Source organism: Caenorhabditis briggsae (assembly GCF_000004555.2).
Source record: "Caenorhabditis briggsae complete genome, chrIII, whole genome shotgun sequence".
NCBI lineage: Eukaryota > Metazoa > Nematoda > Chromadorea > Rhabditida > Rhabditidae > Caenorhabditis > Caenorhabditis briggsae.
The window spans coordinates 4,045,669-4,071,430 of NC_013490.2; the positions used below are offsets into that span (position 1 = coordinate 4,045,669).

Genomic DNA, 25,762 nt, shown 5'->3' on the forward strand with positions numbered 1-25,762 from the left:
GTCTCTTCGCCGGGGGTTTCGGTTTTTCCCTAAAAACAAAAAAAAATAGATCTTAAAAGAATTCGGAAAAATAGATGAATAGATATCAAAACGTGCTTCGAGCAACATAGGGGATAAGGATAAGAGAGGGCGGGGCTCAGATAAATAAGTTTATTGGGTTTCGAACGACGAAAAAACAGGTTCTGGAATTATGCTCCTTATTTCAGATACAACGTCTCATCCTGACGTTTCTTCGAAGTGATCTGTCCTGGCTTCGCGCGGGCTGCTTCGTGATTAGCGAGTTCCGGTGGGCATGATGAGATGGGCGACTCGAGGAGACACTGAAAAAAATTGAAAATTAAAAGTTTGAAAAGGATTGGGGCTTTGTAAACGCGCTCTAACGCGAATATCTGTAATACTACAGTGAAACTAGCGATGGTCTCGACGCGAAAGCGTCTAATTGAATTGCTGAGGAGCTAATTGGGGGTACGACGAATTCGAACGTTTTCAAAATCGAACAGACCTAAAATCGAACTGATTCAATTCAGAACAGTCCTTTTTTCGCACACGTACCAGAACAGAACGCGGACAGAATCGAACTGTTACAAGTTCGAACTGGTAAGGAGTCGAACTGTCCCAAATTGGAACGCTGTTTTGTGTGTGCTTTCATGCGCGCTCTGTTTTTGAAAACGTTCGAATTCGTCGTACCCCCAGCTAATTAGCATAGATGCAGCACATAATTATTTTGTGAAAAGTTCCTGAAAAAAAAAAACACCATGAAAGTCCATTTTCTTTGCCCTTTTTTCTTTTCGTTTTTTCAAGAACCAGCTCAAGTGTATGGCGCTGCAAAAGAAGAAAAAAAAAGAAGGAAATTAGGCAATAGACATGTGTGAAGTGGGGTTTGAAGAAGAGAGAAATTCGGTTAGAAGCAGCGCGAGAAAAGTAAACCCAATTATTCTTGGATATGTATTACCTGCTTCAAGTCGTAATACACTGCCGTGTCATCTGCCGTGAGGAAGGTGATTGCTTTTCCATGTTTGCCGGCTCGACCTGAAAAATGAAAAAAATAGAAATTATTGAATATTGATTGATTTTGGGGGGAATACCAAAACTACTAAACACTGATTAAAAGTGTGTGTAGGGAAGGCAATAACAATGAGAAGAAGAAGATATGAGCTGAGAAGAGCAACTGGAAACAACGTTTTCCAGGCGTAGAGAGGGATAGGTGGTCGAAGAAGAAGAAGAAAAAAAGAAAAAAAAAGAAGAACAAGAAAAATGTGAGAAGAAGAAAATGATTGATAATACCGTAGACGGGCACACAAGTTAATGATGGGTGGCGAGAAAGTACGGGAAATGAAGAGACGCCAGAGTTTCGCGCTTATCGATGAAGGAAATTTGCTGTGTTATCACTAGGAGGAGAAATAAGAAGAAGAACATTTTCTTCTACAGAAACGTTTCGTTCTGACCGTATCTTCGCATCGAATCTGTTAGAGTAACCTTTCGAGTGAGAGAGAGAGAGAGAGAGAGAGAGAGAGAGAGAGAGAGAGAGAGAGAGAGAGAGAGGGAGAGAGAGATGAGAGTAGGAAGAGACGCAGACAATGAGGAGAAGGTCATAATAATTGAATAAGTCATGAAAAAAACGATAAAGCGACACTTTTTGTTGTCAACACATCTGTGTTACAACTGCTATGATGATGATTGAGGCACCAGGAGCAGAATGTGTAGAGTGAGAGAGAGAGAGAGAGAGAGAGAGAGAGAGCCCCAATAAATCAAATAGAGGGAGAGATAGAGAAGAGAATAAAATAAAACATTGATTTGGGATCTTTTCGGAACGGATCGGATATTTTCGAGTTTCAAGATGTACTGTACTTCTTCAACTTTGAGCTCAATTATCTCCGAATTCCAAAAAGAAGACTTCTCTAGCAACCTCTAATAAACCGACACGCACACTCTGCGCCGAAGATACTGTATTTTCTCTAGTAGAAGTTCACCCAAACCGTAAATTTTGAGCTCAATTATCTTGATTCCTGTGAAAGATATGAAACATTTGTCAACTGATAAAACGTTGCTCATAATATTACCAATATTTTACCAGGTGGCACATTTTTGATATCTTACACAGGAATCGAGGTAATTGAGCTCAACGTTGACAGTTCAAGTGGGCAATAGAGCGAATACGGTAATTTTAGATATCTAAAAAATCTGGATTTTCAAAGAAACTTTTTTTGAGTTTTTAAAGTATCAAACTGAGTACCTCAAATCCATTCAAAAAGTAGGTTTAATTCCTCTACAAATCGTCGTCACACACAGATTTGAACCGATTTTCGAATCAAAAAATATCGACCTGGGGGAGAGAGATTGAAAATTGTAAATCGTTTTATAATATTTTTCCTGCCTGTGTATTTTCACTGTTGCCTCTTCTCTTCTCTAAAAAACCAGCGCCAGTAATCGTGTGAGTGAGTGGAAGAGAGAAAAATCGCTTTTTGTGTTGTGGTGGTAAATACCCCGAAGAGAGGCGGCGAGATAGCGCGCGAATCGCGGAGAAATAGACACGCAAAAACAGTTTGAGGTAAAAGGAATAAGAAGGAGAAGAGGAAGAAGAGGAAGACGGAATGAGGGGTAGGTCAAGATGCGTACAACAATTTCGGATTACGGTCAGAAGGAAGAAGAAGAGGGAATAAAAAGAAATATAAAACAAGTTGAAAGTTGAATGATGAAAGTGTGGACTGGAGAAGAGAGAAGGAGAAAGTGACGACCTCGAGCAAAGAGAAAAAGAAGTAAAGAAACACATCTCTTCTTCTTCTTCTCCTATTCCAAACTGTCGATTGCATTGGGAGAAGAGAAGGAATAGAGAAGAGCACATGGCTACTGCACAGGTGGCGTCCATCACTTGGCTTCTTTTTCTCTAACTTTGAAAAAAAGAAGCCACGTTCCAATGGGAGCCAATTTTGTGCCACAGAAAATCGCCCGACTATGTTTATGCTTCGATTCCGGTGTCAGCTGTCCGGTTTTACGGAGAAAGAGCCGAAAAAGGACTGCGGGAAAAGTTTCATGAGCGAGAAGAGTGCAGAGATTCCTCGATGTGTTTGTTTAAAATGGATGGTTGGAGAAGAGGAAGAAGAAGAGGAGAAATATGAAAAAGGAGTACACTTTTATAGATTGTCATTAAATATTTGTTGGGGAATGTAAAATGATTCTTTGAAAGTCGTTCAATGATAACTGACTGGAGAAGGCCGGAAGTTGTTGAAAAATCCAAAAAAATATGGCCTTGCCCAGCTTCAATTCGGGAACATGATTGTCACTAAAAAATATTTTATCCGATTCCGAGAAAAATTGAGATTTTCTAAATTGAAATTACCGTAAAACCTGTAATAGAAGGGTCCCCATCGCCAAGTTTAAGATCAATTATCTTGGCTTTTATGCAAGATAACAAAAAGTTGTCAACTGATAAAATACTCTTAGTATTATGATTTTGTCAGTTGACCACTTTTAGATATCTTTCACAGGAAATGAAGTATATGGGCTCAAAGTTGGCGGTTTCAGTGGCCTTCTTTTAGAGTCTTCCATACTTTTTAAAGATTCTGTGTAATACACCGCACGCGATATCGCGTACATTTCACTACAGTAACCCGCCAAAACTGTTTAACTCCTCAAAATCGATTTCTATTCCACCTTTTCCTTTCCACTGCTTATCAGCGAATTTCCCTCTTCACCAATCATTAAGTCGTTCTGATGATCTTTCTTCTCTTCCAAAACGCTTTTGGCACATTTTGATACTTCGATCAACGCACACAGATAAACCACGCGTGGCGATGGAGGTATGCTGCTGCTACGGAAATCATTTGATTTGATCAAACTATCGGAAGAAGAATAAGTGAGGTCGTCGAGAGATAGAGAAAGATCAAGAGGAGCGAGAGATGCAGACAAATTCGACAGGGCAGAAAATCTATAGGAAAATAGGGAGATATGGCTGGGGGCAGCAGCAGGAACATTGTTAAAACTCCCGACCGATTTTTGCGAGAGAGACGGGGTAAATACAATAGCCGGTTCGGGTAGGTCGCAAATCGAAATTGGCGAGAAAAAGAAGAAGAAGAAACAACCGAAAAGACAAATAGGAAGAAGAAGAAGAAGAAACACGGTATAGGAAGATGAAGAAGAAAAAGAAGAAGACGTTGGCAAGAAGATCGACGATGGGTATTGTTCCGCGGGGCAAGTACAGTGAATGAGTGATGGACTTGCGGAGATAGAAGAAGACGATCAAAAAGAAGAAGAAGAAGAAGAAGACGGGGCTCATCTAATAGATCTTTTACTCGATCTTCTTCCGAGTAGATTTTGTAGAGGCGTCGACAACATAACGATAAGAAACGCTTTTAGAGAGGTCAATTGGCGAAAAAAGAAACATCCATTAATTGAAGACTTGGATCAAGAAGAAGAAGTCGTTTATGGAGAAGAACCTGCCCACGGTTTTTTTTCGACAAGAAAAACGATGAAAGGAGAAGAGAGGAGTGATAAGAAAAGGGTTTGATATGATATTTCGCAATTTGTTATTTTACTGTATACCATATTGCACATTTCTTCTTCAGCAGTACCGCTTGATGATAAGAATGATAGTTGACCGATCGATTGATTTTATTTTTGCAATGCAATTGTTTACGATTACAAAGAAACCAATGAAACAAGAGGTCGGCTATCAGCTGACATTGATATCTAGGTTCTAATCAGTTAGGATGGGGCGCCGTTGGCGCGAATACCTGACTCCTAACTTTAAGACATTTTTCTCGCTTTCTGTGAAAGATATCAAACAGTGACCAACTGATAAATTGTACTTTTTTGATATCATTATCAGGAAATGAGATAATTGAGCTCAAATTTGATAGTGTGGGGGCCTTTCTATTGCAGGTTTTGTGTACAAGATCCACATGAAGTGCTTAACACGGTTCACATGTACATTTCATGTCAATTTCAAATGAAACGAAACAACAACAGGAGGGTGAAAAGACACACAGGAGAAGATGGAAAATAAATAGGAAAAGTTGTGGAGGGAGGTTAGAATTCAGCACAACCCTCCCGCGCCTTCCCTTCAACACATTTTGAACCCAGTGCAAACATAAAAAGAGAGAGAGAGAGAGAGAGAGAGGGCGAAGATTGGTTTTAACTTGAAACTATTAGAATGGGGAATAAAGGGAAAAAAGTAATGAGGAGCAAAACCGATGATGCCCTTTTGGAAAAAAAACATGATGACGACGTCTCTTGAGGGCACAGGCCTCGCCATAAATGCATGAAAAAAGAGGGAAAAAAGGAGAAAACATCGCTTTCCGTTCTGATAACGACTACTACTTCTAGAGCCTATGAAGTGAGGCATAATCAGGTGTGCTTGCTTGCTTGTGCCCATATATTCGATTATGAATGAATATGAAGAAAACGGAAATGGGAAGAAGAAGAAGACGTTGCCGAGAGCTCGGGGATGTATGAAGAAGACGAAGGGAAAATCCGATTGGAGAAGGATTAGAGAGAGAATCTTTGGGGAAGAAGCAAGGAGAGACACTGATAATCTATCGATTACACCTTAACTTTAGTATCACCATCACGTGTTTCTTCTTCTCTCCGTTTTGTGTCAATTTCCAAATTTGGTAATTGATGGGAAGAGAAGACACCTAGGCACTGATTTTTATTATTGTAAATTACTAGAATTGACTTATTCAGGGGATTGGAGCTAGATGTCGGAATCGGATGAATTTTAGATAGGGAGCTAAGGAGATAGGATACGGGAAGCTAGTAAGCTACGAAACTAAAAAGCTAGAAACCTAGAAAACCAGAAAACTAGGAAGCTAGGAAAAGCTAGAAATCAGAGCTACACAATGACTTTTGGGAAATAAGTTCAAGAAGAAAATTCCCCAACTAATCAATAGAAAATGTCGGAAGAAGAAGAAATAGGAAAAAGAAGAGGAAGACATATAACGATGGATGGCAAGAAGAGAAACGAAACGTGTTCTGTTTTCTGTCGCTCGTTTCCTCCACCATCCTAAACCAACACAATGGCTGGAACGCACTGTCCGGCCGGACTGAATGAATGGCCGTGGCCTAGGAAAATCCAGGGGTACTGTAGCTAACCTATTTTCCTTTGAAATAATCCAAAAATAATGAGCTGCTACCTCACAAGATTCATAATTGGGCCCGAGGAGCTCTGGGAGCTCTCGGAGCGGCATATACTAATGAGGAGGAAGAGTATTCTACTAGAAGACGTCGGCATACACACATACACACATGATATGAAGGGGCTTTGAGCAAGATTAAAATGTTATGAATACTTATGAAAAGCTTCCGTTTCTCAACAACATTTATTGAAAAGAAGAATTTCAATTCTTTCAGAATTTCTTTGTAGCAAAAAAATGCGTCTTGCAGAAGAGAAAGTATGTGTCCGTTCGAGTGCAAAAACTAATACCTCTTGGCGGAATGCCAGAAGAATGTCAGCAGAAACACAGCGACAGGCGAGAGAAAAAAAAATAGACGATTCTTCGTTCTTTCTATCTTTCCCACCTGACCGATTGGGTGGAGAGGGTAGCAGGAAAAGAGAGAGACACGTGACACGATTGGAATCTTCTTTTTTACTCGATGTTTTGGGTCTTAAACGAACCCTTTTGCAGGGGAAACTTGAGATTTTACGACCTAATTTAGGGGGTACTGAATTTTCAGAATGGACTTCTGGAATTGGATTGTAGCCTACTTGGTTGGAGTAGGTTACGTCCTAAACTGGTTAGGAATCTAATTGTAGCTTGTGTGCTGATTTTTATTTTTTGGGACTGGAAATTATTTTGCCAATGTAGGTCTGTACAGAGAAACGATTCAGGCATTCTCGAGTCTCGAGATTTGAAATAAAAATACTTTCCAAATTTATACTTTTCAGTATAACGCATTTCCTCTAATGGAACCGAGCCGTAAATTTTGAGCTCAATTATCTCGTTTCCTGTAAAAGATATCAAAAACCTTCCAACTGATAAAATATTGGTGATTTTGTGGTAAACAAATTATCAGTTCACAAATGTTTGATATCTTTAACAGGAATCGAGATCATTTTCATAATTTGGAAAGCATGTGTATTCAGAACATATCTATCCTATGCCCTCAAATAGAAGCCCACCCGTACCGTTAACTTTGAGCTCAATTATCTCGGTTCCTGGGAGAGATATCAACATCTTCTCAACGGATAAAATATTGGTGATATTATAATAAGTAATTTCTCAGTTGACAGATTCTTAATATATTCCATAGGAATCGAGATAACTGAGCTCAATGTTGACAATTTGGATGGTTTTCGATTAGAGGAAATACGGGAGATTTTTTCTGAAAAAAAAGCTTTCCAAATTTTGAAAAAAAGATCTTTTCGGGATATACAAATCAGCTGATTTTTGTGACACATCTATCCAACGATTAAGCCGTAAAAGCCTTCCGAATCCTTGAGAAGAGAAGTTCTAAAAGGGGGATAATCTACACGGGAAGATCTCTAAAAACTTATCTCATACACTTAACGACCTTCAAAGATCTTTCAACAAGAGCGACGGACGGAACACAGAAGAATGCCTCCGAGTAGTGGAGATTGGAATCGAGAAACGGGAACCGTCAGTACAATTTTGAAAAAAGTGAGAGACGAGCCGACGGGACCTCTCTGTGAAGCTTCTAGACGCTTCTAGACGTATCATGTTACCTGTCAGGGCAAAAAGAAGTCATCTAGACATGTTTCATGGTTACTAGGTCAGAAGGACGTCATCCAAACTTTTTAGTCTCTTTGGAGAAAAAGGAAAAAAGCGAAAACCGTCGTGTGGAAAAGAGCAGAGCAGTGCGGATGGCCAATATTTGAAACACACACACACACACACACACACACAGACAACACATAGCAGCAAAGAGACACACTCACAAAAGAACACTATTCAAACATACACACACCGGGAGAGGAGGAGAAAAGGAAAGAAAGAAGAGACAGCAAAAAAAGAAAAGGTATGCTCTCTCGGCTACTGCACAGGTGAAGATTTTTTCGCCGGACTCGATGGAGAGAAAAAAAATACATGTGGTGGTGGCACTCAAATAGAGAAGGCGGTTTTGAAACCACCCAGGTTCGACAGGTAAACAATTATATTGGTTTGGAAACTGTATTACGGTAGAGAAGGTTCCACGTGGTTTCTAAAACACATTTCGCCCATTTTTCTCTGGAAACAGACTACGGTTCCTTTGATCTGAATTACTGTACTTCCTCAAATAGGAGCACGCTGTCTGGGTCTTGCGAGCTCAATTTAAAGGCGCATATCTCAAGAAATACAGTAGCTTGAAAAAAGTTGCATTTTGTGGTTTACAACTTTTGAAAAGGTACTGTAACTTGTGGGCTCAATTATCTCAGTTCCTTTAAGAGATATCAAAATTAGGTCAACTGATAAATTGTATGTCATCATATCACTTACATTTTATCAGTTGACAGATTTCAGATATCATTTGAAGGAACTGTGATAATTGAACTCGAAGTTTAGACTTCTATTATGGGGTGCCGGTCTATTAGAGGTTTCCAGAAAAGTCGTAACTTTTAGACAACCAAATCTTGTGTCTCAAATGTTGCCAAGGTTTCTGAAAGCTTATCAAATTTGCAGGTGTTCTTAATAGAACTAGTTTCGTGTGCTACCTGGCACTAGCTCGCGCTGGCTCCAGGTAGTAACATTCGAGAGCAACGAAACAAACTGCTCTCTCCGCGCTTTTCAAAGGTTGCTCTTTTTCCGCACTTCTCTATGAAAAGAGATGATAGAGGGCATAATTCATTTGCCTGTCTACATTGTGTTATGGTGTTTCGGATGGGTCCTACTCGTCTCAAAGAGAGCTCCTGTACCCGATAGACGTGGCGCAGGTAACAACGACGCAGCCACACGCAGCAGAGACAAATGCTGTTCAAATACAGAGAAAGGCGAGGAATATAGTGTGTTTGTATTTATAAGAGAGAGAACAAACTCTTATATTCCGCTGTATTGAGGCTCCCGGAAAAATGTTTTCCGACGGAATAGAGAGCAATCTTTCAAAGTCTAAAATTTAATGTTTCTTCTTATTCTTCTTGTTTTTATCGTTCGCTGCACTTTCAGCAAAACACAAAGGACAAGAAATTTTTGAACAGTGAAAAAATATCATAGAATACAAAATGATAAGAGAAATATCTTTTTGCCCTCTATCAGATAATTTATGCCATAAATCAATTGATATATACTTTGAATTATGATGAAGCTTCTGCTTCTCCTATTCTCCATATGCAATTAGATGGGGATTCGGAACGTGTGTGGATGATTATTGGGTGGAATAAAATGAAGAAGGGTCTCTTTCTCTCTATTATTATCAGGCATATGGGTTCCTCCCCCGCCTTTTTCGGATAATTATAGACCTCCATAGAGAAGCGTTCGAGAAGAGACGAGAAGAGAAACAAAATTAAGACGGAAAATACTATTTTTACGGAGTTTTGAGGACTCTGTGTTTGCACATACATATAGAGACAGACAGTCTACACCTAATATTCACGCATGGTGGGATTAAATTTAAAAAGAAGGAGACAGGTGCCTGAACAAGGGAAGAAGAAGGAACTTCTGAAAAGATCAAAGTTTCGGATTTTTGGATGTTTCAGGAGCTCAAAAACTTGAAAGACTGTAAAACCTGTATTAGAAGGGCCGGTCGTTACAATTTTTGTGACTTCGCTAGGGGCACTTCAATTAGAGGAGTCCTTCTAAAACAGGGGCCCTTCTAATACAGGTTATTCTAGAACGAGGCTTTCGAAAATCGGAGGAAACTAATTTTTGGCAAATTTCAAGAAACAGAGACTTTCAGAAGTCATTTAAAAGAATTTTTAAGCAAAATTGGATAGAGGGGATTTGAAGAAGAATTTTAAAATGTCTTTTTTCAAGAATTCTAATGACGATCTCTGAATTTCTAATTTAAAAAATAGAAAAAAGGCTTCAAATATTAAATCGATCAACTTTGGAGTATTCTTCAAATTGAAAAAAATTGCATAAATACAAATTTAGAGGTGAAGTCCTATTAAAGTTTCACAATTTTCCGATTGATAGGTCTAAATTACCCTAACTAACTACACTAGACTACCAAATGAGTAATATTTTGAAAAAAAAAAATCGAAAAGAGGAAGATAAAAAGAACCCGTGAGCACAGGAACGAGACAACTGAAGAGTTTTTGAAGAAGTCGTTTTTCTCCATTTCTCTCTTTCTCTCTCTCTCTCTCCGTCACTATCAGTGTCGGTCCATCTATCTCTCTGGCACAACACTGGGCTGCACGTGTGGATGGAGTTTCTCTTCTTCTTCTTCTTCAGGGGGGAAGGAACCGAAACGAAGAAGAAGAAGAAGAGGAAGGAGCGAGCTTTTTTGTGCTTCGCTTGCCTTCGTGTGTGCATTTTTCGAGCAACACGACGAAAAAACGACGACGACGACAACGACAACGATGACGATGGGGAGACAGCGAGAGAGGTGACGAGAGTGAGGGCTCTTTCAGAAGCAAAAAGAAGGACAAGAGACAGCACAGAGACTTCGCGTGAGAAAAAAAAATAATCGAGAGAAGAAGAAGAAGGGGAAGCATTGAAAAAAAAGAAGAAAAAAAGGAAGAAGTATAGAGGAAAAAAAAGAAAAATGCGACAAAAAGAGGGAGGGAGAGGAGTGGCTCAAAGTTGAAAATGTGCCCGGCACACACACACACTCACATATTGCCGATGGGCTCTCTCACAGGAGGAGCCATGCAACAGTGGAAGAGAGACAGAGGGACCACGTGGTGTCTATAAAGGAAGAATTCCCCTTTTCGAAAAAAAAAACAAGAGGAAGACGATGCCTCCTCTTCCCTTATTCCACATCGTTCTCTTCCAGCTAGCTCTCTTAGACTGGCAAATGAGTCTTCTCCGGGTTGATTTGGCTATAAAATGACGAATTCCGGGAGAGGAATCTCGTTTTTCTAGGTCAAATTAGTTAAAACCAATCTCGTGAGATTGAATTTCGAATGTTCCAGTGTGTCCTTTTGGGGCTGAGGAGGCTCTCGGCTCTTTCCAGCAGCTTTGCTAGATTAAATGGAGGATTGAGATTCTAGGAAGTTCGAAAAATTCTGGTTTTTCGGTGGCATTTGAAAGGTAGTAGCCAGCCTGGAAGAAAAGGAGAAGAAGAGCTACAAAACGCATACCAATTGAAGAATATATGCCTGAAGTGTCGAAATGACGAGGAGGGGATTACTGAGAAGGGGAAGTCGAAGACAATAATATGTGCAACGATACGAAAAGGGCAGCTGCAAAGCTAAATGAGTCAGCCACGCCCTGGAGTTGCCAAGGCGACGGTTGGAAGCAAAGAAGAGGAAGAGGGAATATGGAACATAATTCGTATATATGGAAAATAGGAAAAGGAGATTATGGAAAAGAAGGGTTCAGAAGACCAAGGATGTTCGGAATGACCTTTTTGGAATTTAGGAATGTTCCTATTTTCGAATGTTAAAGAACTCCCATAATTTTGAAAATCGGAACAATCTGAAATTCCGAAAAGCCCATTCCAAACATCACGGGTAAAATATGGAATGAAAGGATCTTGAGAAAAAATTGGAACAATACTCACCAGTTCTTCCAATTCTGTGAGTGTAATCCTCGATTGTCTTAGCCATATCGTAGTTGATAACCAATGAGACGTCCTTGATATCAATACCTCTTCCAGCAACATCCGTAGCCACAAGAATCTTCGTTTCTTGATCTTTAAGTGCCTTCAAAGCGTATTCTCTCGCATCTTGACCCTTTCCACCGTGAAGAACACTGGTCTTCTTGCCGACTTTGGCTAGACCCTTAGCTAACGAATCTGCTCCATGCTTCCGGTTGACAAAGACGATGATTGGGTACTTGTCGTGTTGGGAGATCACTTCTAGCAACTTCTTCGGCTTGCGATCTTTGGTGATCATGTAGACAACCTGGAATTAAAACTTTTAGATTAGAAACAACAAAATGAAGACTCTTACCTGTTCTACTCTCTCGGTTGGCTTTCCTGCATTTCCGATATGCACCACTGCTGGTCTTCTCAAATACTGACGTGCCAATCGCTCGATTGCCGGTGACATTGTTGCAGTGAACATGACAGTTTGTCGATACTTGTCTCTCGTTTCGAATCCTTTCATCAGCGCCTCCTCGTTATCGAACTCATCTGTATCCTTCTTCATATTCGACGCTGGAAGGTATTCGAGAATTTTCTGAACATCCGGTTCGAAACCCATGTCGAGCATACGATCGGCCTCGTCGAGAATCACATAGGTGCACTGATTGAGAAGCAGGTAACGATTCTCGAGGACATCCATAAGACGTCCGGGTGTTGCAATGACCACTTCAACTCCCATACGAAGCTTCATTCCTTGTTCTTCTCTGCTGGCTCCTCCGATGACTGAAACTGTGCGGATACCGAGAAGCTTTCCAAACTTGTTGGTTTCTTCTTCGATCTGAGTAGCCAATTCTCTTGTTGGAGCTAAAATAATTGCATAAGGACCTTGATCACTGTGCTCTTGGCGTTCGATTTTCGGAAGACTTGTGATCCACACAAGAAGTGGAAGTAGGAAAGCGGCAGTTTTTCCGGAACCTGTTTCTGCCACACCGATGACGTCTCGATTCTGAAGACCGATGGGAATTGCTTGTCTTTGAATTGGCGTGGGCTCCAAATATCCAATCTCTTGGACTGCTCGATAAACTTCATCTGGGAATCCGGATTCCTCCCAGTTACGAAGAGGACGTGGAACCTTTCCTCCTTTGATGGAGATGTTGAAATCTTCACGGAAGATTCGCCAATCTCTGTCAGTCATCTCGGACAACTCCTTCATTCTCCAGTGACGATCGTCATGAGCCACCTTCTTCTCCTTCGTCTTCTCCTTCTCCAAACGATTCTTCTCTTGTTCCTTCTCATCGGCAGTTCTTCTAGTTTCCATCATCTCTTGATAGAATGAGTTCTTCTCTTTCTTCTGTGCATTCACATCCATTCCAGCGACGGATCCTCTTCCGAAGAATTGAATTTCATGGCGACTCTGATAGAGCTTATTGTAATCCTGTGAAGTGTCCTCTCCAGCGTCCCAATCGAAGACAAACTTCTTCTCGTGAAGTCGTCTCCCTCTCTTCTTCTTCTCCTTTTGTTTTCCTAGATATCTGTCCTTCACTGCATTTGCCATCTTTCCAGTGTCGTCTCCATCATCACTATCACGATCTCTTTTCCGATCGTCTCTTCGATCTCTCGGCTCTCTGCTACGACTTCTATCCCGACGTCTTCCATCTCGATCTCGACTTCTGCTTCGTCTTTTGTCCCGAGACCTGCTCCGATCACGTCGATCTCTCCGACGATCCCTGTCTCGTTCTCGGTCTCTGTCAATTCCACGATCCATTCCTCGATCTGATCCTCGATCCCTCCCATAATCCCGATCCTTTCTATCTTCAGCCGGCTTTTCGACTCGGCCCCAATTCTTTCTAGCCTCCTCGGCTTGTTTCTGAGCATCCCGAATCTTCGCGACTTGCTCTTCTCGTCGCTTCAGAGCCAATGCAGCTCGCTCTTCTTTCGTCAGAAACTTTGGCTGAAAATTCAATGATTTTACAACGAAACAACCGTTTACACTCACTTTCGCCATTTCATCTTCCTCTTGCTTTTTCTTCTCGAGAAGTTCTTCAAGTGATGGTGGTTCAGCAGCCATTTTTCACTGTAAATGTAATTTTTTAGAAAAAAATTCTATTAAAAATTAGAAGAAACAACAAAAAAACGCTGATTCTAAACAAATTCTATTTCAAATTGTCGCTATTCACTGCGAAACTGCCCAGCAACACATGTGGCCGCCATGCGGACTTCTAGGCCACCAGCGAACACATTTTCGAAACGCAGGATGCCCGCTGGCAATCAATGCCTTGTCGATGGATTCTTTCTGAAATATGTTAGTACGACTGAAAAGAACGAGGAAAAAGTATAGGAAATTCATATTTGAAAGCAGAAAGCCTTTATTGCGCAAAATCAAAAAGAAACATGCTTGAAAAAAAATCAACAAAATTCTCAAAGGGAAAGCAATAAAGAACATTTTGGGTAGAAAAACGAATAAGGGGGAGGAAAAATTAAAGAAAACAGATCGATCTGCTGATTATCGACTGAAGAAAGCTATAAAAACAATCGAGAACGTTAAGCTTATTCGGGTGATAGGACGGGGGTATTATCAAACACGGCAAAAGATCATAGAAATGAAAACACTGGAGAATAAGGATGGGAGGGCACAAATTTAGGAAATTATTCTGCTTGCTGTGGTGTCTTCAAATTGGTCATTCCAGCGCGCATCACTTCATCGACAAGCAAAAGGTTGCAGGCCAGTACGGTAGCCGAGGAAATACTGTTCTTCTTCACTGTCACATTATCCCAGATTCCTTGTGGTTCAACAGCGTCTCCGGTTTCAAGATCAAGTCCAACAGCGAGGTCTGGTCCAGCAGCAGTCTTCTCCTCAATCAACTTGACAAGTGTCTCCTGAGCATCATATCCTCCATTCACAGCCAACGTCTTTGGAATAACCAGCAGAGCTTGGGCAAAAGCTTCAGCTCCGAGCTTGGCTCTTCCCTTCAAGTTTGCCACTTCATTCTTGAGCATAACATAGGCGGCAACTTCGAAAGCAGCGGCTCCAGGAAGTACAGCCTCTGTAATATAAACTTTATTCTAGAGAATTCCTATGAATGACTCACTGTCAACAATAGTGTTGAAAACAGCACGAAGACCATCATGAATGGCATCCTTGATTTGAGTGATAGTGTGCTTGTTGGGTCCCTTGATGAGAAGAGTAACAGATTTTGGAGCACGGCACTCCTCGATAAAGGTGTACTTCTCCTCTCCGAGCGAATGCTCATAGACAAGTCCAGCGTATCCAAGATCTTCTGGTGTCAAGTCGTCGACAGAGTTGACAGCTTCCCCACCGACAGCCAACTGAAGTCTTTCCATATTGCGTCTCTTAGCACGGCGAAGGGCAAGAATTCCTTCAGCTGCCAACAGATCAAGAGACGGTGGGTCGATTCCTTTCTGGTTGATGACAACGAATCCCTTGTTCTTTCCATCTGGTGAATTGTCGATAACCTTCTTCTTCAACTCGATGATCTTGTGAACACGACGGGTGATAAATTCACGCTCAGCGGCAAGAAGAGCTTCGCGTTCCTTGGCAGTTTTGTAGAAAAGTCCAGAGTTAACCTCAGTCTTCTCGTATTCCAAAGAAACGTTGCAGGTAAGAATGTAGGCGTCTTTGACGTGTCGTGGCATGTCTGGGTGACGGGCACCATGGTCGAGAACCAATCCGCGAACAAGAGTGGTGTCCATATCACTGTCATGATGCATTTCCATCTTTTCAACCATATGAAGATCTGGCTCCTCACCATCACGACGGATAGCCAGTACAGCATCAACAACGCATCTAAGAAATAAAAAATGAAATAAGAAAAACTTATGAATTCCTACTCTGTGATGTGATCTGCAAGCTTTTGATGGAGTTTTGTGCGAAGTGCAGTACGACAGACTTCTACAAGAAGATCACGCTCAACTGGAGCCTCCTTCTTGAACTTCTCGAGGAACTCAAGCGTCTTGGCGTTGGCCCACTCGAATCCTTCTGTGACAAGACGTGGGTGAAGTCCCTGAAAAATTTGTTTTGAATGATATTGATTTTATAAACTTGATTTACCTCAAGAACAAGAGATTCGGCTTGCTTCAGAAGCTCTCCAATCAAAAGAACAGTAGAAGTGGTTCCATCACCGGTAACATCATCTTGTGCTGTCGATGCCTTTGCAATCATTGAAGCAGTTGGATGTTGGATAGCCTAAAAGCAACAGGAATGTATTCGTAAGCCTCGAAAATCAATCACCATTTCGTGAAGCAGGACATTTCCATCCTTGGTCAACTTGATATCTCCAGCTCCAGAAACGAGCCTAACAATCATTTAGATTAACTTCTTTGACAAAACAAAAAACTTTCCCACATTTTAAGAGTTCCCTTTGGTCCAAGGTTCGATCTCATAACGTCTTGAAGTCCACGAGCTCCGCTGATGTTGAGCTCGAGAGCGGCCGCATGCCTGGCTAATTCGGCCTTCGGATTCAGGCACTGGATGGAAGACATATTACCTGAAAAAACAATAGTTTCGACTCGAAGCAAAGTCAGACAAAAACATAAGTTTCAAAAAAGGGTTTCGGCAAATAAAATAGCAGAATCATGAAGAAAGACCTCCGGAAACTTTACAATCAACTGTCAAAAATCTGAGCAACAATTCTAATGCGTTAATTAGCGAAAAATCGAGAGAAAATGACCGAAAAAGATCCAGAAACGCATACTTTTTTGAATTTTTTCTAGAAAAATGAATTTGAGTTTAAAGGCGCATGCCAATTCTTCGCGGATATCCCGCCGCGAAGAGAGGTTCTACGTCTTTCGGCGCCGATTTACGCGCACCGTTCAAATTTAGTTTTTTTCCCTTTTGTCACAAAACTTTCAGTTTTTTCAGAGATTTTTTTTGCTGAAAATTGTTAATTCGTTAATTTAATTTTTCTTTAATTTATTTAGGTTTAACAGCTAATTTTTTAGGTCACAAAAATAATTTTTAGATGCTTGTCATTCAACTTTTGCGCTCAGAATTTTTTGCTGGTTCAGCTAAAACTATCAACGACGAGAACAATTGAAAATCTTTTGAGATTTATTCAAATATTCACTTTTTTAGAGTACATGAGTTCAATGATTTTCTTCTTTCATTCCTGATGGGCATCATGGTGACGAGATGTGATATGTTGCATCAATGACTTCATCACCGACTTTTTCCCGACACCAGTACTACTGCTCTGATCACTACGCCTTCCAGCCGATGCCACTTCTGTAGATCGCTTCTTCTTGGCCTCGTTCTCTGATTTGCGATCCTCACTCGATCCAAGGCGGCGATCATCGTTCGAATTGTCTTCTTTCGACTTGACCTCACGAGCCATTTTTTGTTCTTTCTGTAATAGAAATAGAATTTTTAGATTTGAAGAATTTAATTGTAATTAACCGGAATGAGAGTGGATCTTCTGGTAACGACATTCTCGTAGGAATTACTCTTCTCACAGTTTGGAATTCCTTGATCTTTGGTGTCAGTCTTGGCGAGTTGTGCGAGACGGCAGGCTGAGGCATCTTCGTTTCTGAATTTCCAAAATCAATTTAAATAGATTCAAGACCCTATCTTACTCGCAAGCTTTTTTGTAATCTGCCTGTGTGATCACTTCTGAAATTTTTTGTCCATTTTGACGAACAGCACCCGCCTTGAACAATGGTCGGAAGAACGGATCCTGGAGAAGTTCTTTTCCGCGAAGACGTTTTTCTGGAGTGTACACCAGGATGCGTTTCAAAAACTGGAGCTGTTCTGGTGTAATTTCGGTGACAAGCTGAAATAATTTAGCTCATAACTTGGAAGTATACTGGAAATCAAAAACTCACCCTTTGCAATCCATATCCTTTCGTGAATTTCCAAAATTCCTGGTCCAGTCTTTCTCCTTTCATGGCCTTGATCTCCTGCTCATTTGGTGCTCCAAAACAACGACAATACAATTTCATCTGATGAGTACTATCCCGTCCAGGAAAAACCACATGACGCTTCACCATTTCCGCCAGAATGCAACCTGCTGACCAAGCATCAACTGTTGCCGAATATTCCATGGCCTTCTGGAGCAATTCAGGTGGTCTGTAGAATCTGGTGACTTGATAGAAGTTGTTGGCTTTTCCCTTCACGATGATTTTCGCAGATCCAAAGTCACTGATTTTGAGAAGCGCAGTATCATGATCCACAAGAATGTTGACTGGTTTCAAGTCTCGATGAACCACTTTGTGCTCCTCTAGATATTTCAATCCAGCGAACATCTGCCATGTATAGAGACGGATATCAATATCAGTCAGCTTCTGACGTATGACTTCGGCGAGTGTATTTGGCATGTAGTCGAAAACATACGATTCACAAACCTGAAGAGTGTTGAGAAAGTTGAATTTTGGTTCTTCAAAAATACCTTATTATCATAATTGTGACTAAATGCAAAAATCATCTGAATCACATTCTTGTGTTTGCTCCGCTCGCGTCCAGTCAAAAAAATGAACTCAAAGTTTCGCTCTCCTTTTTCCGGCCAACTCTTCTTAATGGCAATCTTCTTTGCATATGGCTCACGAAGGTCTCCTTTGTAGACGTTGCTGAACACGCCGCACGAGTGAAGATGAACGTCGTCGATTTTTAGCATCACTTTTTTATTGTCGGCTGGCATTTCGTAAGCCTCCTGAATGTTGTATCTTGTTGGAGAGACGAGGGGCATGGATATACGGTACCTGCTCAACAGTAACACTCATCCTCGAGCTATTGGCTACAGCAGCTTAACTATTAAAACTGAGGGATAAAGGATTTTGTGGGAACTTCCGAACTTTTTAACTCGTTTTTTGGTACTTTTCATCCTGTCGTGGATTCATGTGTCACGATTTTTATGTTAGGACGTGATAATGCTTTATTTAGGTATCCACATGGAATCAGCTCTTTTGAATAGGGGATGTCTCTGGTACAAAAATCGGAGCTGTAGGTCCCACAGCGACAACTACAGTAACCTTAAAGGGTTTTTACTTTCTGGATTCATTTTCTCATCTTCCGAACCTTTTCAGTCAATTTTTCACTATCAAAAATTTTTTTATCGAGAAAAAAAAACTCTGAACATACAACTCTGTTTAGGTTACTGTAGTTGCCGTTGTGGGAGCTTCTGTCACGCGCACAAGCTTTTCTCTTGTACATCTCCGATTTTCCCTCTTCCCACAAGGTCAATCTGTAGCATTACATTTCTCCGGGCTTCCCCCTTCCAACTTGCAAAAACTATCTTTTTGTCTTCTTATCACAGAAAGAATCGTTCTCTCTTCTCCTCCCCAATATCATCTTTATCGATTCCAATCAGTATCAATTGGCTGCACGCCTACCTTTTTGAGATAATCGGTCAAAAGACCACGTGGTGACAACTGGAAGGATGATAAAAGTAGTTCATAGATCGGTTATGTCTTATATATTGTCAATGAAAATGAACATCGTAAAAGATTGCTGGCTGTAAATCACATGCTCCGGTCTTTCCATTTTTTTTACTGTCTAGGATTCTAGATATTGATCAAGACAGCCTTGATTGACAACGCTATCCCCAATCTCTAAACAATCTCCCTTTGTCTCGCCCCGCCCCCTCATCTATCCCTCGCATTCCTCCTTTGCTATCTTCTCTCCATTATTGTTTTTTGACCACTAAACTGGTGTGTGTGCCTCTCTGTGTTGCTTTTTTCTCCTTTTTTCCCACTTTCGTCTTTCCGTTTTCAGATGAACAGATTCTTGAACAAAGGAACCATTGCCACGTTGCAGCAATTCAGAATGGCTTCGAATCTTCTCATCAACGACTCTAAGTACGCCTTCCTCAAGGAGCTTGGACTGAAGGAGAACAACGCGGGAGTGTTCCATGGAAAATGGGCAGCCAATGGACAAACTGTGCAATCGTTTGCTCCAGCCACCAACTCTCCTATTGCCAATGTGAGTTGAATCCCCCGTTTTAGTTTGTTCTATAACTCTTCCCTAGTTCTAGGTGCAAAATGGAAATGTGCAAGACTACGAGATCGCCATCACGGAAGCTCGCAAGGCTTACAACGACTGGTGTGAGGTTCCAGCTCCGCGTCGTGGAGAGATCGTCCGCCAAATTGGAGACAAGCTCCGCACTCAACTCCAAAATCTGGGAAAGCTAGTTTCTCTTGAAATGGGAAAAATCTCTGCTGAAGGAGTCGGAGAGGTTCAAGAATACGTTGACATTTGTGACTACGCCACCGGATTGTCGAGATCTCTCGAAGGAAAGATCTTCCCTTCTGAACGTCCAGGACACGCTCTTCTCGAACAATGGAATCCACTGGGAGTCGTCGGAGTCATCTCTGCATTCAATTTCCCATGTGCCGTCTACGGATGGAACAATGCTTTGGCACTTGTTACTGGAAACGCTTGCATCTGGAAACCAGCTCCATCCACTCCATTAACTGCTATTGCTGTCACAAAGTAAGTTAGCCTCAATTTCAATCTTGACTGCTTTCATCAAAAAAAATCTGTTTCCAGACTTGTTGAGGAAGTTCTAGTCGCCAACAACGTCAACCCTGCTCTTTGCTCTCTTGTATGCGGAGAAGGAGACGTTGGACAGGCTCTTGTGAAAGATAAGAGAGTCAACCTCGTCTCATTCACTGGATCCTCTGAAATCGGAAAGATTGTTGGTCAACAAGTCCAAGCCCGCTTTGGAAAGCTTCTTCTTGAACTTGGAGGAAACAATGCCATCATTGTTAACGAGGACGCCGACTTGAACATGGTCGTTCCAGCCACAGTATTCGCTGCCGTTGGAACTGCTGGACAAAGATGCACCACAACCAGAAGACTGATTATTCACGAGAAGGTTTACGATCAAGTTGTCGAAAGACTGAAGAAGGCTTACGCTCAATTCGAATCTAGAATCGGATGCCCATTGGACTCGAACACCATCATTGGTCCACTTCACAACCAACAAGCTGTTGGAAAGTACAAGGCTTCGATCGCAGAAGCAATTGCTTCTGGTGGAAAGGTTGAATATGGAGGAAAGGTTTTGGAAAGAGATGGAAACTTTGTTCTTCCAACTATTGTCACTGGATTGAAACACGATTCACCAGTGGTCCTTCGAGAGACTTTTGCTCCGATTCTCTATGTTTTGAAGTTCTCAACTCTCGATGAGGCTATTGCTATCAACAACGAGGTCGACCAAGGATTGAGTTCATCCCTCTTCACCACTAATATTCAAAACGTTTTCAAGTGGATGGGGTGAGTTTTTTTCGAATATGATGTATCGAAGCAAATCAATGTTTTTCAGACCAAAGGGAAGTGATTGTGGAATCGTCAATGTCAACATTCCAACATCTGGAGCCGAAATCGGAGGAGCGTTCGGAGGAGAGAAGAGACCGGCGGTGGTCGTGAATCTGGATCCGACTCGTGGAGACAATATATGAGACGTTCCACATGCACCATCAACTACAGCAAGGAACTTCCACTTGCTCAAGGAATCAAATTCGAGTAGATTAGAATAAATAGTAGTTTTGTAAATAATTGATTTAGTTGATTTTTGTAGCATAATTATCATGTGCCTTTTTGCGAGTAATACCTCTTGTGATGTGAATTCTTGGTGCCATATCATTCCAATTTATTTTTTCTCTGATTTCTTTGGTTACTGATGTTCCTATTCAATAAACGTCATATAATATTGAGCGTAGACAGGGTAGGAAGCCAGGAATATTTCACACTGATAAGAAAAAGAATTTCATCACTTTCAGTCATGTCCAGACACTATAAAATTGCAGATACTTCTCCGAATTTTCCAGACGTTGTACATATCAAGGTTCGTGTAGTTTTGAATTTTTTGGATTACCAAATTTTAGTTTTTGCGAAGGTGCCACAACGAAAACTACCGTAACCTGAAAATGTTCGTATTTTCTAAGTTTTCCTCTTTTTTCAGTCAATGTTTTACTAGAAAAAGTTTAATTTTGCGACTTTTATGGAGGAAAATGACAGAAAAATCAACGAAATACTCTTTTGAATGACAAAATTTCGATTTTTCGTACTTTTCTTGTAAAAAAATCTGAGAAGGTCCCACTGCGAAAACTACCGTAACCTGAAAATATTCGAATGTTCTGTTTTTCGTGCGTTTTCGGTCGAATTTTTTTAATTAGCAAAAATTTTTGTTTTGCGACTTTTCTAAAGGAAAATGACAGAAAAATCAACGGAAAAATCCGCAAAACATACATATTTTTAGGTTACGGTAGTTGTCGTTGTGGGACCTTCGAACACCGCCACCGGCGTTTCCCTTCAGCCGAACACTTGCATTTATTGATTTTTGTTCTAAAACAAACATTGTTCCTCCCTTCTCATAATTTCAAACATTCCAGCATGAGAAAAATGGCAACCGAAGCTGTGTACGGTAGCTGGGACAGTCCCATCACTCCGGATCTCTTCGGAAAATGCAATTGCAAAACGATTTGTGAAATGCAAGTAGTCGGAGAAAACGTTTACTGGATTGAGCAGAATGCGGTGACCGGCAAACGAGAGCTCTATTCGAAACCGACGAAAGGAGAGAAAAGAACTCGTTGGGCAGATGGATTCTCTGTCCAAACGGCCGTTCATGAATACGGAGGAGGTGCTCTTCATGTGTTGAATGATGGTTCTGTGCTTTTTGCCACCATTGAAGGTGTATTCTATCAAAAGTCGGCTGATTCTGGAGTGGAGCAATTGGCGGAGGCAAATAATCGAACTTTTAGGTATTAAGCTAAAAGATTCTTGCTGTTTTCAAGTTTAAGGGATTTTTCAGATTCGCTGACTTCTCTGCCACCGACTCCCACGTCTTCTGTGTCAATGAGAATCATCAGGGTGATGCAAAGTTCCCAGAGAACCGTCTAATCTCTATCGATCGTTCCACAAAGAATCAAAACGTTGTCGCGAAAGGAGCAGACTTTTACGCGTACCCAAGAGTCTCTCCAGATGGAAATAAACTGGTTTGGATGCAATGGAGTCATCCGAATATGCCTTGGGATGAGACATCAATCAGAATGGCTGATTTGAAAGGAGGAGAGCCTAGCAATGAGATGATTCTGAAGGATGGAGGTGGAAAACAAATCAACTATTCTGAGCCCACTTGGGATGGTGATGAGCTGTTAACTGTGAATGATAGTACGAACTGGTGGAATGTGTATCGTTCGGCTGCCGAACCGAACGCTGTGGAGAAGAATCTGAATCCAATTCAACGAGAAATCAGTTACCCACTCTGGCAACTTGGATTCAGAAACTATGTTCTCAATAAGAAATATCTGGTAATGAATGCTGATGGAATTCTTTATGTTCGCTCTGAAAACGTCACTGTGGAAATCCCAACACCGGGATACACCGTATTCGGATACCTCTCCCTCGATCCCAATGGATCTGAGGTGTTTGCAATCGCTTCAGGACCCAAACGTGCTTCCAGTGTCATCTCTATCGATCTCTCCAATCCCTCTTTTCCACTGAAGGTTCATCGTGAATCCAGAGATTCTTCAGAAATCGACGCACTCGAAATCTCGGAACCCGAAGAGTTTGTATTCAAATCTGACGGTGTCAACGTCTCCGGATACTTTTATCCACCAAAGAACTCTGCATATTCTGCACCAGCTGGGACACTTCCACCAGTTCTACTTCTAGGACACGGTGGTCCCACTGCACCAGCACAAAACAATTTGGATCTCAAGAAACAGTTCTTCACATCTCGCGGAATCGCAGTGTTCGATGTCAACTACCGTGGATCGACTGGATTTGGAACTGAATTCCGGAGAATGCTTTATAAGAACTGTGGAGTTGCTGATAGGGACGATATGTTAAATGGAGCTAAAGCACTGGTCGAGCAGGGAAGAGTCGACCCAGACAAGATTTTGATTACTGGAAGTTCCGCTGGAGGGTAAGCAGCTTATTATCAGAAGTGTTTTTAAATTTTTCTTTCAGATATCTCATCCTCAGCTGTCTCATCTCCCCGAACAACGTCATCAAGGCTGCTGTATCTCTTTATGGTGTTGCAGATCTTCTTGCTCTAGATGAAGACACTCACAAATTGGAGAAGAGCTACAACGAACTACTCATCGGAAAGTATCCAGAAGAAGCGGCTATTTATCAGGAACGTAGTCCGATCTACCATATTGATAAGATCCGTACCCCTATCGCCTTCTTGCATGGAAAAGAGGATACCGTTGTTCCGATGAACCAATCTGTGACCATGTTCGAAAAAGTGCGATCTTCCGGAGTCACGACAGCTCTTCAGTTGTACGATGGAGAAGGGCATGGATTCAGAAACGGACAAGTTATCAAGGAAAGCACAGAAGCAACTTTCTACTTCCTCATGAAAGCCGTCGGAATTGAGCCATCAATTAGTTCAAAGATTGAGATTTTTAACCCAAAGCTTTAGTTCTTTTTTGATTTTTACATTTAAATTTTTCAAAAATGTTTTCATTGGCTTCTACAAACTTAATTTATAAATGAGAGTTGAAACCGGATATTGAGACATTAGAAGAATCATGGGAAGGGTATCACATAAATTAATTTACATTTACTATTGCATGTTGCTAAGAACATTTGATAGACGCTCGAAGAATGTCGAGTAGAGACGAGTGGCTTGGAAGATGCTTGAGGTGTCGGCGAACTCACTGAAAGTAAAAAAAAAAGTCAAAAATGTTCCTCAATACTGGGAGAAAAGAAAACTTACCGAATGGAGTGCATGGCGAGTTGTGGGCATCCGACATCAACTGTCTGGAGACCAAGTTTGGTGGAAAGAATCGGTCCAACGGTGGATCCACATGGGGAATCGTTTCTGACGACAACGACTTGAAGTGGGACTCCAGCTTCAAAAGCGACCTGCTTGAGAGCTGCGTGAGTAGTAGAGGTGGTAGCATAGCGTTGATTAACGTTCACTTTGACAACAACTCCTCCATGGAACGTTGGGCGATGATTTTCCTCGTGTTTCACAGAGTAATTCGGGTGCGCAGCATGGGCTTGATCAGCCGAAATCAACATACTCTTTCCGATTGCTTCCTCGAACGATGTGGCCGATCCTCCAGCGGAAAGTCTTCTGAGAACAAATTCAGTGAATGCCGAGGACGCTCCCATTGCTGAGTCGGATCCTACTTCCTCGTTGTCATAGCACGCCGCGATGCGAATCTGTGGATCGGATTGGAAGGCCGCCTCTCCAGAGAGTGACTCCAGAAGTCCAGAGATGGCTGTGTATGTTCCAACTTGATTGTCAAGGCGAGCGCCAGAGATGAATTCCTCTTCTACTCCAACGATAGCTGCTTTGTTGGTGTCATAAAGGTAGAGATCTAAATCCACAATATCCTCGGGTTGACATCCTGCCTCCTTTGCGATCAATCCTAGGAACTGTGGATGATGATTGGCGGTGATGTTACGTGGATCGTATTCTCCCTTTGATTCTTCTTTAGCTGGACCATTGATTCCAGCAGCAGCGAACGACTCGAGAATTGGCCGAAGCTCAGTTTCAGTGTTTGGTTTGAATGTTGTTCTATCAGTTTCCAAGTGAATAGCCAAGTTTGGGATGAAGAGAACTGGTCTCTTAACGTCAATCAGCTTGTGTTGAAGTTTATCTCCATTCTTCACGATCACCAATCCAGCGACAGACAAATCACGATCGAACCAAGTTCTCCAGATGCCACCTCCATAGGTTGATACTCCGACTTGAAGGAATTTATCCGATTTCTGATGGGAGATCGGCTTCACACGAAGGCATGGGCTGTCTGTGTGACCAACGACGATCGAGAATCCGTTTCCTGGCTTGTAAGCACCTCCGACGGCAAATGCGAGGATTGCCGAACGATTTTTGGTAACGAAGTATTTGTTAGCTGGCTGAATTTCCCAGTGTCCGGCTTCTGGAAGCTCCTTGAAACCAGCCTGAATAAGGCGCTCCTTTACTTCCTGAGTAGCTGAAAAAAACATTTCGTAGGCTTAACTTCTGAAAAACGTTCTCTCACCATGGAAAGGAGTGACTGCCTTGTTCAGGTAGTTGATGAACTCCTGTGCGGCTTTGCGGATTTCTGGGGCGTTCGGCTTCAAAGCGGCAGCCATCTGGAAAATGTCAATTGATTTTTGGGTCCAAAATTAATAAAAATATAAAATGAAAAGAGTAAAAACCTTTTTATAACTGGTATTAGGTTCAGAATGAGA

At 41.5% G+C, this 25,762-nt stretch overlaps 6 protein-coding genes across 6 annotated transcripts; 2 read left to right on the forward strand and 4 right to left on the reverse strand.

Annotated features, from left to right (window-relative positions):
- Positions 1-197: 197 nt before the first annotated feature.
- Positions 198-13,687, reverse strand: CBG09074 (the record flags this gene model as incomplete). The annotated part of the gene is made up of 4 exons (XM_045243615.1): positions 198-320; positions 953-1,029; positions 11,596-11,938; positions 11,987-13,687. The coding sequence occupies 4 exons, from the start codon at positions 13,685-13,687 to the stop codon at positions 198-200; spliced, it is 2,244 nt and encodes a 747-aa protein (XP_045093895.1).
- Positions 13,688-14,265: 578 nt separating this feature from the next.
- On the reverse strand, positions 14,266-16,119 carry Cbr-cct-6 (the record flags this gene model as incomplete). Its single annotated transcript, XM_002641165.1, has 6 exons — positions 14,266-14,663; positions 14,709-15,424; positions 15,469-15,641; positions 15,689-15,823; positions 15,869-15,932; positions 15,983-16,119. 6 exons carry the CDS (start codon positions 16,117-16,119, stop codon positions 14,266-14,268), a joined length of 1,623 nt encoding a protein of 540 aa, XP_002641211.1.
- A 620-nt stretch (positions 16,120-16,739) lies between these two features.
- On the reverse strand, positions 16,740-18,317 carry CBG09071 (the record flags this gene model as incomplete). The annotated part of the gene is made up of 5 exons (XM_002641164.1): positions 16,740-16,982; positions 17,033-17,162; positions 17,209-17,405; positions 17,458-17,976; positions 18,021-18,317. 5 exons carry the CDS (start codon positions 18,315-18,317, stop codon positions 16,740-16,742), a joined length of 1,386 nt encoding a protein of 461 aa, XP_002641210.1.
- A 1,025-nt stretch (positions 18,318-19,342) lies between these two features.
- Positions 19,343-21,027, forward strand: Cbr-alh-9 (the record flags this gene model as incomplete). The annotated part of the gene is made up of 4 exons (XM_045243617.1): positions 19,343-19,549; positions 19,602-20,059; positions 20,117-20,842; positions 20,892-21,027. 4 exons carry the CDS (start codon positions 19,343-19,345, stop codon positions 21,025-21,027), a joined length of 1,527 nt encoding a protein of 508 aa, XP_045093896.1.
- Positions 21,028-21,970: 943 nt separating this feature from the next.
- Positions 21,971-23,996, forward strand: Cbr-dpf-4 (the record flags this gene model as incomplete). Its single annotated transcript, XM_002641162.1, has 3 exons — positions 21,971-22,329; positions 22,380-23,495; positions 23,540-23,996. 3 exons carry the CDS (start codon positions 21,971-21,973, stop codon positions 23,994-23,996), a joined length of 1,932 nt encoding a protein of 643 aa, XP_002641208.1.
- Positions 23,997-24,140: 144 nt separating this feature from the next.
- Cbr-dnpp-1 lies at positions 24,141-25,663 on the reverse strand (the record flags this gene model as incomplete). The annotated part of the gene is made up of 3 exons (XM_002641161.1): positions 24,141-24,234; positions 24,294-25,521; positions 25,570-25,663. 3 exons carry the CDS (start codon positions 25,661-25,663, stop codon positions 24,141-24,143), a joined length of 1,416 nt encoding a protein of 471 aa, XP_002641207.1.
- Between the last annotated feature and the right edge of the window lie 99 nt (positions 25,664-25,762).